This window comes from Empidonax traillii, unplaced genomic scaffold (assembly GCF_003031625.1).
Source record: "Empidonax traillii isolate 1590-97213 ecotype Southwest subspecies unplaced genomic scaffold, ASM303162v1 scaffold8:size5222938, whole genome shotgun sequence".
Classification (NCBI taxonomy): Eukaryota; Metazoa; Chordata; class Aves; order Passeriformes; family Tyrannidae; genus Empidonax; species Empidonax traillii.
This window is the reverse complement of record NW_020955201.1, coordinates 3,288,796-3,304,238: the sequence shown is the minus strand read 5'-3', so window position 1 is coordinate 3,304,238 and position 15,443 is coordinate 3,288,796. Positions and strand designations below refer to the sequence as shown.

At 38.6% G+C, this 15,443-nt stretch overlaps 1 protein-coding gene across 2 annotated transcripts in view; it reads right to left on the bottom strand.

Annotated features, from left to right (window-relative positions):
* Positions 1 to 775: 775 nt before the first annotated feature.
* Positions 776 to 15,443, bottom strand: part of FAM169A (family with sequence similarity 169 member A) — a 34,819-nt gene continuing 20,151 nt past the window's right edge. The window contains exons 6-13 of one of the 2 annotated variants that reach the window (XM_027883197.1): positions 14,663 to 14,842; positions 13,122 to 13,250; positions 9,649 to 9,767; positions 7,402 to 7,456; positions 6,875 to 7,013; positions 4,072 to 4,237; positions 2,998 to 3,204; positions 776 to 2,247 (exon numbers count right to left, since the gene is read on the bottom strand). In XM_027883197.1, the coding sequence (XP_027738998.1) occupies positions 1,714 to 2,247; positions 2,998 to 3,204; positions 4,072 to 4,237; positions 6,875 to 7,013; positions 7,402 to 7,456; positions 9,649 to 9,767; positions 13,122 to 13,250; positions 14,663 to 14,842 (1,529 nt within the window). In that variant the 3' untranslated portion in view covers positions 776 to 1,713. The remainder of the gene's footprint in view (positions 2,248 to 2,997; positions 3,205 to 4,071; positions 4,238 to 6,874; positions 7,014 to 7,401; positions 7,457 to 9,648; positions 9,768 to 13,121; positions 13,251 to 14,662; positions 14,843 to 15,443) is intronic. The other variant, XM_027883205.1, reaches the window with a different exon arrangement.

The following is a 15,443-nucleotide window of genomic DNA, read 5'->3' as shown; positions in this document are numbered from 1 at the left end:
CTCCAAGTTTAAAGTTTAGGTAACACATTTTTTTAAAACTTTTTTTTTCTATAATCTGCTCCTAACAGATTCAAAAGGAACATGGTATTTCATCAGCTAAAGGAAATAGCATGAATGTATCTTATATAGTTAAAATATCTTATAAATTATGAGTTAAATTCTACAAGCATAAAAGTCCAAAACCAAATTCTTTTATTAGCTTCATAAAAGGATAAAAGTTAAGACAGCACTGCAACTATTCAGGTGAACCTTGAATAGTTGTACCTCTGTTTTTGAGATATTGTGAAAGACTAGTTCACTCACCTTGGAAAAGGCATATAAGCAGGACAAAAAGTGGTGTGTGATTTCCTGTTCTTAGAATCATTGCTCTTTTATTTCTGAGTTTTTAACCCATTATTAGAGGAGCTTCATTTACTGGAACATACATAGCAAACTAAGGAGTAGCTTAGGTATGTGTGACAAGTTAAATATATGGTTTGCCAGGAGAACCTCAGAAGGGGAATATGCATGGCAAGTCTGTTTTTATTTCTGTCTGCATACAACAAAATTTGGTTGCTGCTTTTAAGAACAGTTGTGAACTGGTAAGCTATCATCCTAGGAATTGCACTCAAGTTGGAAAAAGAAAGTGGGAATCAGAAATACTTGCAAGCTATCACCTGCTAATTCCTAAAGGCATGGAAGTTTGGCAAACAAGCATTTGCTGAAACATCCACTAATAATCACACTAATGAATGTCATAACCATCTGAAATGTCAGTGCTCTCAGGAGTCACACATCTGGCAGACACAACATTTTAATAGTTACCCCACAGCACTAGCAAAGTATTTGGAAAAAACGAAGAACCACTTCCATTCGACCAAAACAAGATCAAAAGCTGTCATATCCTTTTCCTGTAATGCAACAAGTAATCAACTATTCACTCAACACATGCAAGTAGTTAGGAAGGCAGTTCAAACAATTCCATATGTAGTCTACACTCCATACACTCTGAAAAAACTTATGATTATCAAAATGCTTGCTTAGGAAGCCACAAATAGTTTACCACTTAGGCATCTCAATCTTTGCACAAGAAATCCATTACCAGAATCAGCTGTGGCCAATACTGCACTGTGTTTCTACTGACTCAGCTGTTTCAAGTGATTCTCATGAAAGATAAATGCTTATGTTGCGTTGACCTACTGAGCTACACCTTGTATTTTTTGAGACCTAGAATGACAGACTTTACATTCTTTTAATCTCATATGAGAAGAACTTTGGAAAGAGAACAAGGAGCAAGGAAGGATTTTTCTTGCTCTGCTTCTTTTCACAGTAGAGAACACAAAGTTATTTAAAAAAAAAAATATCTGGAGTGATATGTGGTATCATGGCCATCTATGGGAATTTAAGGGCCTTGATAGAGCCAGGATTTCACACTACATTTTTCTTCTATGACTGCCACTTTAAATACACAAACTGTTCCCTTAACTGTATTTCTTCAGCATATATCCTTTATGAAGGGAGGACAGTGGCTATTTACTTTCATACTATAAAAGAAGTTCAATGTCTAATGGTTAAAAATTAAACCTTGAAAAAAGGTGATGAACCCAAAAGGAAGTCCAACCCAGAATTTTAAACACGCCATGTCCTGTGCCTGATATGGTTTAGTTACACCCTAATGTTTTACACAAAATAGCTTTCTTATAAATAGATGAATTAACAATCAATATTTCATTTTTAAGCTGGCTTTCCTTTTTTCTTGGGTGGACCTTTATAGCCTTTGGCCTTTCTTCGCAAGTTTCTCCGATCTACTACAGGTACCTCAATTTCTGCCTCCTCAGAGCTGCTGTCAGCAGCCCGCTCTGCCGCTGTCTGCGTGTAGTGATCCATCTGCTCTGCAGACTCTTCTGAGGGCTCTTCCAACTGGTTCTTTTGTCCTTCCTGTCCAGAAGGCTGCTGAAAAGAAACACCCTCAAGTTCAACCACTATCAAAGAGCTCTGACTCAAGGCAACAGGGGCCTCCTGTGAGTTGTGCCCTGTGTCCTCATTTTGAGCTTCTAATGAGGCAGGTAAGTTTTCAGAAAGAGGTTCTTCAGTTGCTTCAGTTGCCGCAGAGTTAGGCAGGCCATTGTCAGAGAGCTCTTCCTTGGATGCTGAAGCAGATGCATTTTCAGTGGTGGTCTTTTCAGATTCTTGCTGTTCTCCAACGCCCTCCTTCTCTACTGATGTAACTTCTTCAGTCAGCAGTTCTGAATCATTTTCATTTAAAACCTGTAGGTGGAGGGACAGGGTGCCAAAACAACCAAAGGGACAATTAATTGAAGATACAAGAGGCTGAACAACAATTGCACTTAGCTAGCAACCTCAGAGGATACTTTGACATTCAGCATTTTTTAATACTACACGTACATTTGGTAAATCAGTCCTTTTTGCACAAGACTATTTTGTGACCTGCATTTGGAAACCAGAGTTACTCTCCAATTTTCAAATTATTCAAAGGAGTATGCAGGTACAGTAAAAGTATTCTGAAATTAATTCCAATGGGAAAACTATTTACGATAAATAGTTATTTTTGCTATATAACAATCTGCTTTTGCACTATAAACAAAACCCAGTAAAACCTGTTTTCTAGAAAGGCATTTTAGCAGTAATTAATTACTTGTACACCTAATCAGGCAAGAATTGCTACATAAAATAAGGATGTGGCTTTTCACTCATACCAAACCAATATTTTAGTGAGAAACAGCAGTTTCATTACTGCCAATGCAAACTGTAGCAAACATATCTTTCATTTTGGTTATCTATCTTTTTGGTTATATGTCCCCATTCTGCATATTGAAACAGAAATGTTAGTATATTGTCATTGCAGATTTACATTATCTGGCTTAATAATTGGTTCTCCCAATAATTTCGCATCATGTTAGGGGCTACTTTCTAGCTGTTACTTAACAAAAGAAAAAAACCCAAACCTGCAAGATACATACATTAAAAAGGCTTCACATTTTGTTTCATTTATCTCACCTTTTCTGATACAGTGTCTTCTGAAGATTTTGCTGGAGACTCAAGGATTAATGGAACAAATAGCATTAAGGGGTCTTTTCCTTGACTCTCAGACTGCAATTTTGACTCGCCACTTGGAACTTCATTTGCTGTTTCCTCTTCAGCCATAATTGAGGTCTTACCAGTTTCCTCTGCTACCTCACCATTAAGAGGTTCTGATGGAGATTCCTAAAAAAAATAAATCACATTTTTAACTTGAGATTATGTCCACCTATTGTTCCCCAGCACTAGTGGGTGTACCTTGTGACCTAAATTTGCAGCTTAATGTGAGAAGCAGATAGCTCAGGTACCTAGAAATGTGTACTAAGAAGGCTGAACTTAATGCATTGTAGCTAACTTGACCAGAGTAGTAGCTTGGTGTTGTCACCTGCACTAAGTTTCTGCATAGCTTACACAGTTAGGTGCCAAGCCAATCAGTTTTTATGCATCTCACATGCATGCATGCTGAAGTCATCCCTTGAACCCAACATAATGTAAGATTGACTTTCTCATCCATCAGTAGGAACATAAAACCTTGGAGACATTGCTAGGCACAAAGGGTACTCAGAAATTTAAATTCAAGCTATTAACAAATTGAGGATACCAGTTGGATTTAAACTTGATGTTTAAATCCAACAGGCAAGTTTTAAGGGGATGAGTAGAAAGAGCCAAGTCAAGTCACTGAAGCATACCAGCTATTGACTTCTTCACATAGACTTTTTTTTTTTAATTAGTGATACTAGATCAGATCTTGACCTTACTCCAGTTCTTTGGATTTTCTGATTAGGAGAAATCAATGAAGAAAATTATGTTGCTAGACAAGTTAGAAATTCACCTTATTGAAGATTCTATGAACTCAGTTGTTCAAAATACATACAGTGGAATATTCCCTGAAACTAATTCTATACTAGCATAAGTTTCTCAGATATATTTCTTAATGAAGCATTGCTGTGAAAAAACAGAGTTGATAGTCACATGGATCAAGGCAGCAAGGACCATATTTAACAGAAATTGTAGTTGTATTCCAAACTGCTACTGCTATCACATCCAGCTCACCTCCTTCTCATTCTGTTTCTCAGGAGGTGATACATGTAGCTCCGCTTCTAACATAGACTGGCCCTCGTTTTCAACAATTACTTCCTCATTCTTCTCAACAGTATCCACCTTAGGTACTTCTGCCAAGTCTTCAGAACTTTCAGATGTGTGGACAAGAAGTTCCAGCCTGCAGCAAGTATTAAGATACATCTTTTAATCTTTTAGATCAACACAATTTTAGTTATCTCAGCAGGGAAATTCTTTCACAACCAGTATATTGGGTTTTTGTGGCCAGGTTTTGGGAGCAGGGGATCTACAGGGGTGGCTTCTGTGATAAGCTGCCAGAAGCTTCCTCCATGTCCAGTAGAGCCAATGCCAGGCAGCTTCAGGACAGACCCACCGCTAACCAAGGCCGAGCCAACCAGGAATGACAGTAACATCTCTGTGATAAGATATTTAAGAAGGGGGAAAAAAGTTATTGTATAGATGAAAATTGCAGCCAGATAAGAGCAGAGTGAGAACATGTGAACAACAATGCAGATACCAAGGTCTGTGGAGAAGGAAGGGGAGTAGTGCTACAGGTGCCAGAGCTGAACTTCTCCTGCAGCCCATGGTAAAGACCATGGTGAACCAGCTGTGCTCTTGCAGTCCATGAAGGACCATGGGGATGCACAGAGCCATCTGCAGCCTGGGGAAAAGCCCATGCTGGAGCAGGTGGATGCCCAAAGGATGCTGTGACCCAGGTTGGAATAGGGTCCTGGCAGGGACCTGCTGACCCACAGAAAAAGGAGCCCACACTGGAGCAGGTTTTCCTGGTAGGGATTGTGGACCTGTGGGGGATCCATGATGGAGCAGTCTGTGCCTGAAGAACTGCACTCCACAGAGAAGTGACCCACATTGCAGCAGTTTGTGAAGAACTTCTGCCTGTGGGATGGACTCACACTGGGGAAGTTTGTGAAGGACTGTCTCCTGTGGGAAGGACCCCATGGGAGCAGGCAAAGGACTCTTCTCCTTGAGCAGTGGTAGAAACAACCTGTGATGACCTGACTATAACACCCATTCCCCATCTCCTATGCCTCTGGGGGAGGAGGCAGAACTTGAAGGAAGGAGGGGTGAGAGGAGGGTGTTTTCAAGATTATTTTACTTCTCACTCTCCTGCTCTGAACCTGCTAGTAACAAATTTAATTAATGTCCCCACTTTGAGTCTGTTTTGCATGTGATGGTGATCAGTAAGTGATCCCTGTCCAGTTGCAGAGCGGAGTGAGAGAGTGGCTTTAGTGCATACCTGGCATCCAGCCAGCGTCAACACACTATAACCATTTATAAAGTGCAGTATCGCATGCTTGCCATAGAAAACGAGAATCAAGAAAACTAGAGGCATCTAAAAATGGCTAACTCCTTATTAGGAAAAAAAAAATCAAAAGGAAAATTGCTTTGGCAATTATAAAATGATGATATCTATCTCACTTCCATTTTATGGGGAAGAAGTCAGAAATTTCTCCAAGTTTGTTATTTTAAATTAAAAAAGTAGCAATACTTTACATATTTGAAAGCCACAAAGGGGTAAGGAAACCTTCTTCTACCCCTCCTATACACGCCATAGAAATGGTTTAAAATTATGGAATTATAAAAGCATACAATTCACAAAAGAAACTATGTATGTGTAATCATTGAATATACAATCAATGTATTGCAAAGACCATAACTGGAAAATAATTCAAGGCATTAAACACATCATGGCCGAAGATGTTGCTAATGTAATCTCTAGCTGATTGAAAAGAGCTAAAGATGTAGTGCTGTTGCACCTGACGGGTAGTTCAAATATTCAGTTCTCACTTTTGAGATGATAAAGTTTAGATGAACAAACTACCATACACAAGCAAAGAAAAAAGTATACGCAACAGAGTCACAAGAGTCTACTTTGTGATCTCATAGTAAAGGCAGTATTGGAGGGTTTTATCCCCATGTGCTAGTTTTGTGATGAGGACACTCCACAGGAAAGTCCCCAATAGAAGACCCTGTTTCACTTGCTGATGTGCATGGAAGGAAAGAACCAAGCTGAAATCCTGTTCTGTTGCCTTTAGGATATCCCTTAGCTCTACTCAAAACCACTATACTGCACATCTTGTTCAAAGGAGCAGCAGCACCTCACTGGCTTAATTTTGCAAGGCCCAAAATTATTAACTATACTGAATATAAAGCTAGTCCTCTCACATACCACTAACCAAATATTAGTGGTAACAGTCCAAAGCATTACTCAAGCTGTGGCAGCATTAAATTGCACCATTTAGCCTGTTTGAACCAGCTTAGGGCAGCCCACTGACAATGCAGCACAGCAATATCATAGTCCCACAGAGCAGTTTAAACACAAAAATAAGGCTGTGTGTAGCCGAAGACTTCAACATAACAAGAAGTGAGGAAGGGACACCTCTTCAAAGACCACACATGACACTGTGGATACAAGTCCAGTTACGGGATCACAAGAAACTATGCTGCATGAATACAGATATTTTTACCATTGCACAGACTCAGCTGTAACAGAACAGCCCTCACTGTTCTCTTACTGTTACTTCTAGTATCTGCTGAGCTTTTAGAGTGCACTTTGGTGCTGTCACTCTTTCAGATGATACTTCACTTTTCTTTCTTACATCAGACTTTACTTTTAGTAATTTTAAAATCAAGCAAGTAGAAAGTAAGAAGAAGGAATAGGAATCAGTCTAGGAAGTAAGCAGAAGAAATACCAGTAGCACACTCTGAGACTGATGCAATTTGTGACTGCCTAAGCAACAAAATAAGAAACAAGTACAATCCAGCCTTCTGATACCTGTTTTTGGATGCAGGAAGAGCATTTTCATCATCTCCTTTGGAAGTTTCAGGTCCAGGTTGTTGTCTAGTTTTATTTATACTCTGACGTTTTAATTGACCACTTCGAGTCCAGATGGGAACATGACTTACGTTAGGCTCTTACAAGAAAAACACCAAAAAAACCCAGAATAAATTCAACTGAACAAATTCAATTTAACATCTGCATGTAATTTCTCCACACCCAATAGTTCATTAAAGAAACTGAGTCCAACTAAAACAGCATTTCATTGTGGTACTTTATCTGAATAATATCTTTATCAGGATGCATAACAATTTTATCTGATTTCCTCTAGAAGGTTTATGAGGTTTATGAGCACCTTAGGGGTGCGGAGGCTCAACTCATAAAAAAAGCATTTTTATACACATAGAGGAAAGTGTTTTTATACACTTTACAGATCATTAGAGGAAGATGGAAAGCTGTAAGAGGCTGCAAAACTACTGATATACATTAAACACAATATTGATAATGAAGGTTATTTTTTTTACCTTCAGATGTGCTTGCGTGGACAGCTGTTGATTCTTTATCTTTTTGCGAGTTAGTCTGTAAAGTGAAAACAAAGCTAATGTTATTCTAAAATTTTCTGAATTGACTAAAATACCTTCATCTTCTCACCTATGCTTACATCTTTCTAGATCACTATTTCATTGTAATGATCCCATGGAACAGCAGCTACAATAATTCTTAATTTATATCTAAGTGTCTTATATCTCAACAAATCTTAATTTTTTTAGAATTATCTTTATGTCATGTATGACCAATTTTTCTGTGTTTTACTTCTGTTCTCAACATAGAAGATAAGACTTGAAAGTGACCTGTCACTATAAACAATACTACCAAGTTTTTTTCTTTAACAATTCTGTTTATAACAAATGTACATATAATTAAATGCTAGAAGTCTTTTCCTGTTTGTTCCACCTTTCTTCATAAACCCAAGGGACTACAATAAAGTAGCTGGCAAAATTTAACTACAAAGTTTTATTTTTATACTAGTATTCTATTCTATAGTTTTATTTTTGTCATGACATGAAACAGAATATGGCAACCTATCTTAAAAAAAAGAAAAAAACCAACAACAACAAAAGAGAGATATGACAAGATAAAACAGAAATCAGCAGTAATGCAGGTTACATGTGTAGTCAGCCCAAGAGTATGCTTAGGTCAGAGTTCCCTCTAACTAGAGCTCTTTAGCCTCTTATTCTTCCACACCGTCCCAATACTTGGATTTTTTTTCTGCAAGTTAGCTGAGGATTCAGCACCTAGTGAAATGGGTACAAGCTGTTCACATTAAAATGAAGTTATGCATACTGTTGTTTCTTAGCTGTTGGAAATAATATGGAACTGGCAATAATCAGGATGCTGGTTCACTTTTCCAGCCTCACTTCCAGTACCACGTAAGGCGGCTAGCAAAAAGTGAACAAGTCTATATTCTGCTATTTGAAACAGTTTCAAGTGAGTAAGAATTTGTAAACTAATAACAAATTATTCTAGCATCAAAACACACTGAGTGAAAGATGAAAGTTGGGGTATGTTTTTTCATGGTTTGGGGGAAGGTGGGTATTTTGTTTTCTTTGATGGTCCATCAGTTTTCAAACCATTGCAGAACTGCTTATAGACACTGCAGATGCCAATTACAGAGCTGCCAGCAATTCTCCCAAGCTATGAGGATTTGGAGCCAAGAGACAAGGGCTGAGTTCTTATCTCACAGCGATAAAAATCAAAGGGACTACTATCACTCTGTTATTTTCTCCAAGTATATCCATATAACTCTATAACCAAATCATGCATTTTTTTAGATCATTTTGCTGATATGATTATTATTAGAATCTGACTCTAGAACTCAGAGATAAGGCTTCAGAAACTGTTACAAATGACAGGCAGATTTTGATCATTGAGAGATTGATCACTACTTTTCTGTCAGTTTTGCTTTGGGAAATATTACTTTTCTCAACTAGGAAAAGGGACATTTGACTTACATTCCAAATCTAAATTTAGATCTTAGTATCTGAGAGTATTAATTTAGCTATTATTTCCCGTTTTAAATTAAAGCACTGACTTCTATGAAAGCATGATCATGTTGATACTATAGATAGTCCTGAAACACATCCATGCCCATGGTACTTGGAGCTACAGATTGTCATTCACATTCTGTGTGGCCTCAGAACACATATGAGATGAGTAGCTTCATAACATTCAAACACACAAATATACTCATGACTACATATCCATGTGTACCTGAAATCTGACTGATGTATCAAGTACATACAAAGAAAGCTGCAGTCCTTTTGTATCAATAAAGTATAACTCTGAATGCAAACCTAACATTTTCCATTGTATTGAACTATGATGTGAATGTGCACCTCTATGCACAGCCTTTCCAGACAGTTTAATCTCAGAGATAGTTGAAATAATCTCCTTTATGTAATCTGCTAGTAAACAGCTCAAATTACAGACCCTGACAGCTGCAAGCACAGACTTTCTACATTCATCGGGAAACCCCACCTGCCCACACACACACAAAAAAGGTATTTTTAATCCCAGTTTAGTCACTGATGTTACATCAATGGGAAACATTACATCCACACAAAAAGTAATAAAAGTGTTTGTCTTTTATATATATAGCATGGACTTGAGCCAATTGAATTATAATGAGATGGACAAGGAATTTCTCACAATTTGTTTCTCAGTAACATTGCAATAAAAAAAAAAAAAGAGGTAACAGACTGTGTACCTACATTTAGCTGTGATTCTAGCTCAGTCCTCTCAGTCCTCTGTCCACTTGCTTCAGATACTGCAGACTGACTAAGCTTATCCTCTGTTTGCAAACTGTTACTTTCCTTCTTTGAGGCCTCAGCTGTAAAGATTTAAAAGAGGAAACAGAATAGTATAGTGTCTTCATAGCAGCTACCACAATGCTGTGTTTTGAATTTAGCATGAGAATAATATTGATAACACACTGATGCTTTGATTGCTGCTAAACTGTGGTTATCCTAAGTCTAGAACTTTTCAGTTTCTCCTACTTTCCCAGTGAGCAGGTGCACAAGAAGCTGGGGAGAGGGCACAGCCAGGACACATGACCTGAACCAGACAAAGTGATATTTCATACCACAGAATGTCATGTCCAGTACATAAATTGGGAGGGTCTAATCACTGCAATTGGAATATGCACCAATTCTCTTTCTTGGCTTTTAATTTTCTGGTTGTCTCCCTTTTCATTACAATTATTATTATATCGTGCATATATTTAGTTTTATTTCAGTTACTGAACTGTTCTTGTCTCAACCCAGATGTTTTACATTTTTTGCAGATTCTCCTCCCCACCTCACTGAGGTGGGACAAACAGGCATGGCACTTAGGTGCCTGTCAAGCGTGAAGGAAAGCTATCTCTTCACAGAAGACATTCCATGTCACCACGGCAAGTGGACCACCGTGGAGAGAGAGAAAGATGGTTTTGCCATAAAACAAAGTAAGGTCAAGGAACCTGCACAGGTAACCCAGTTTTTAGGAACAAAACAGCAAGATGGACATCATCAGATCCCAAGAGATGTGATTAACAAAATAACATAAATGTATCCACCAACTAGTAAAAAGGAAATGCAAGCTTTCTTAGGCATTCTGCATTTTTGGAGAACACACATTCTAAATGACAGTCTGATTATCAGCCCTCTCTATCAAGTGATCCAGAAGAACTATTTTAAATGGGGCCCTGGGCACTGACAAGCCCTTGAACCAATCAAACAGAAAACAGTTCATGCTGTAGCCCTTGGGCCAGCTGCACCAGGGCAAGGTGTAAGAAATGTGCTCTAATCTACAGCTGGGGAGAATGGTCCTGCCTGGAGCTTCCAGGAGAAAGCTTCAGGAGAGACTTGAGATTGACACAAGTTTTTGGAGTTGGGGATACAGAAGATCAGAAGCCCACTATATTTTAACTGAAGAGACACTGGCAGAATATAAAGGGGTTCAAGCTGCTTCAGAAGGGACTGGTACTTAGGCACAGCTCCTCCTGGCACCTTGGTTGCCCATGCTGGGTGAAATGTTTAAAGGAAGGGTCTCCTCTATACACATCATGCAATTGATGCTGCATGGAGTGGGTCAATCAATGATCAAACAGTAAGCCCAAACAGGAAACTGCAGTTATCCAAAAATCTTGAAAGTGGTCATGGATTGTCCAGAAAAGATTTCAGAATGTCACCAGGGGAGAGGGTGACACATACTGAAGAGGCCCCACTGTATATTAAATTTCCAGGAAATGAGAAGCAATATGCCTTGTTTACTGATAGATTCCCCCACATTTGTAGGGAAGGATTAGTGATGGAGTCTGCTACAAGTCACAGAAACTGCTGAAGGAGAAGGTAAATACAGAGAGTTTGCAGAGGTGAAGGCCATCCAGCTGACTTGAGTAATTTCTGAATGAGAAAAATGGCCAACGCTTTAGCTCTATACTGCCTCATGGATAGTGTCAAATGCCCTGTGGAGGTGGTTGCAGCAACTGGCAGCAACCAGCATCAAAGAGGTAAACCCATTTGAGCCGCCACACTGTGGCAAGATAATGCTGTCTAGGCAGGTGGTAGCGTGGCTGTGAAAGCAGAGGCTCAGATACCCAAGAATCAGGCCACTGAAGAACATCAGAACAACCAGCAGATGCATCAGGCTGCTAAGACTGAAGTGGCTCAGGTGGATCAGGACTGGCAACATAAGGGTGAATTATTTCCATCTTGGTGGGTCCATGACACCTCAGGTAACCAAGGAAGATGGGCACATGATCCAGGGGTAGACTTGACTGTGGACACTACTGCAGAGGTTACCCATAAATGTGAAATATGCACTGCAATTAAGCACACCAAGTGATTAAAACCTCTCTAGTACAGAGAATGATGGCTGAAATATAAACATGGAGACACTGGGCAAATTATCTATATCACACTTCCCCAAACCAGTTAGAGTAAGTGCTTATAATGGTGGAAGCAACCACTCTGCCCCATGCTACCACCTGGAACACGGGGTCTTAAGAAGAAGCCTTCTATTAACAGAGTCCCCCAGAAAGAACAGAATCAGACAGGAGGATTAATTTCCTAAACAACCCCACAGACAACTGGGCCAAAGTCCAGTGAGTGGGAATATCACACTCCCTACCATGCACCAGCTTTCAGAAAAACAAAACGATACAATGAATTGTTATCCGTTTATCCAGGAGCAATGGATAGCAGTTTGAACCTTCGAACATCAGAACACACAAATGCAACCTGGTAAGTCAACGGTAGGGGATCTGCCAGTCAGCCTGGCCCTGCTTGATCAAAATTTTACACACTGTAGAAACGGATAAAGTTCCTGTAGTGCACATAAATAATTTGGGCTATTCCTGCCTCAGGCAAAGGCAAACACATTTGTGGAATTACACAAGGATGTGGGTGCACTTGGATGGGTAGAGTCCACTGCATACCTCGAGGGAATTTGATTTTGGGTGAGAACAGCCAATAAATTCTATGATGTTGATTATATGGCCATCACTGCACTGGGCACCTCACAGCATCTGTCTTCACCGCTCTGAATTTGGGGATCTGAAACTGATTGCCTTTCAGTTGTCATATCAAGGGCATTACAGTGAAAATCAGCCAGATCAATGAAGAATGAACTATGGTAAAAGCAGACAAGTAGTGGTGATGGAATCAGAACTAGCTTCAGCACCCAACAATCCAACATGACACATACCATCTTTTCTGCCCTGAAAGACTGTTATGACAGGTGGACCCCAAAGTCATGGACTTTACCCAAATTAACTCAATGGACATTTTATAGGGATGGCCCATAGACTAAGGGAATGACAGAGGTGTGTGTTGTGTATTTATATATCAAAAGACAGGAAAGGTGATGGTGTATTGGACAGCATGGAACCTGGGTATGATGTAAATGATATAAAAAATGAGTGCATGTTATCCTGCTTTTAGGTGGGATGGAGTTAATTTTCTTCTTAGTAGCTGGTACAGTGCTGTGTTTTAAATTTAGTATAAGAATAACGTTGATAAAACAGTTTTAGTTGTTGCTAAGTAATGTTTACCTTGTGTCAAGGACATAATCTCACAGGTCTCAGGACAAATAAAAATCTTTCTGCTAGTTTCCATAGACAGTGTTCACAGAAGTCACTCTTGCACTTGTAGAGTGTTTGTTCAACTTTTACAAAGTTGAGAACAACAAAACAAAGCATCCATACCTGCAATTTTGAGATTTTCCTTTTGCACTATAGAAATAATAGACTGTCTTTGGAACCAATCTCCTGCTCCCTCCACTTGCCACAAAAGGTTTTTATCCGCAGGGTACTTCTCAAGATACTGCTTACAAGCTAAGTAAACAAGAAAAAACACTATATTATAGATACTATATATTCAGCTGTAGCTCAGTTTTTAAATTTTATCTGAAATTATTTTGCAATCTACCATCATACACATAGACAAACACAGAAAGAACTGCTTAACAAAACAGTCAAGTCTGAAATAAACATAATATTGCTTTACCCTACTGATCCCTCTCAATTTATCCTTTCTTCATTTTTAAATATTTCCATTGTTATCTGCAAAGAAAGATGGATGGGTTTTTATTCTTCCCTAGGTACCCACTCAAGAGTTTTGCAACTTCACTGGTCACTGTTCCTGCCAATCACAAGACTCAACTCAGGATGGAAGAGTTCTTAAGCACATGATGTAGTCAAATTATTTTTGTCACCCCACTTTATTATAGGCACTTGTGAAAAGCACTCTCTGGGAATGTTAACATGTTACCATTGCATAGTTAACCATCCACTCATTGTTCACTTCTAGAATATTTTCCACTCTGTACTCCTTTCACCTCTTTTCTCTCCATACATGTATTAAACATAAGAGGTGAAGTGGCACACTTTGTCATTATTCTGTAGCAGTTGGCAGGAAAACTAATTCGCAGGAAAACACTTTTCACCTGTTTCCCTACGGATGCAATTTCAGCACACAAGATCCCCACTGTATAATTTCTTGACCATAGAAAAGAATTAGTTATCAAATTCTGCTCAAATCATTTTCCTATTTGAAGCCTAACAAACCAGATCAGATCCAGCAACAGACAGTGGTAGCTGGAAAATCAGAAAATTTCCAGTGGTTAAGAAGGTCAGATAAAAATAGGAGGAACTCTAGTAAATGTCCTAAGACTAGGACATGCTTTGAGAAACAGGGCAAAAGAAATGTGCTTCTTGCCTGAGCACAGTCCCAAGAATGTAGTTTCCACAATCCATGTAATTTCCTACATGACACAGCTCTCTTACGTTGCTAATCAAAGAACCATAAGTGTTTTCTTTGTATTTAAGAACTGTGCCTTTTGACACACAAGTTAAAAAATAGCCTAGTATGTCTTTTTCACCAGAAGTTCAGAGAAAGCGGATTTAAATGACCTCATAAGTCTTAGGTGTGAGCAAGGAAAATATGCTACAAAAATATACATTAGATCACATACAGAAACACCTCAGCCCATTCTTCAGGCTTGGTAGGGGGAAGATGACAGTGTAGCAGAAGCCAACAGAGTTTGAATAATTTAATCTTACGCAGCAGATTAAAAATCTAACCAGGAACTACTTCATCTTAAACAAATCAGGATTTTTAGCCCTCTCTAAAGTGCAGAACACTTAATATAGAGCCTGAGGATGAGTCCACAATCACTGAGCTTGAATGACAGGACTCACCTGGACATGTGAAGAAACTACAAAGAAGAACAAATTAAACAGCTCACCTGTATACACAAAGGACGACAGTGGGTATCGTAGGCCCAGAGGCCTTTCAGTAAAGGAATCCACAAAGTCTTCCAACATGATTAGCCCAGAGTCTTTCCCACGATGTTTCTTTCTCACAAACATTGAGTCTAGCACTGTCAGTTTATACTCCTGATGAAAAAATGAGTTACAAACACTTCCTGAAATAATCAAGAGGAAAAAAATATCCATCAGTATGGGTCACATACTGCATGTTGACTGACATGCTGCAACATGGATTTTAGCATATTCAAATAAAGTTCTATAAATTATAAAAATACCAAACTATTTAATGGTAAGTAGTATAAAGTTATAAAAATAATTCATAACTTTATTAAAAATAAATCATTGTTATCAGTCATTTATTGTCTCTTTTGGGCAAGCTTCAGAGTGTTGACAAGATACACCAATAGATTAATACAATAGAAAAAGCCTGTAGTATACCAGAAAAGAACAGACAAGATAGAAAGGAAAGGCTCACATTGAAATCTCACTATACAACTCCATAGGAGAACTGTAATAAAAATGAAGCTGAAAGACGGAGGAGGAAATAGGAGAAAACAAAATTCTTGAATTGCATTTTTATGTTGATTACATTATTACTTAGCACAAATCTGAAGACTAATTCAGTTCTTGTTTAAAGATTGAAACAATAATTCTGATATTTTAAATGAAGACACAAAAAAACCTAGAAGACTTTACATTGAAATTCTCGCTCAAACAACATATTATCCATAATTTAATGAAGATGGAATAGACTGT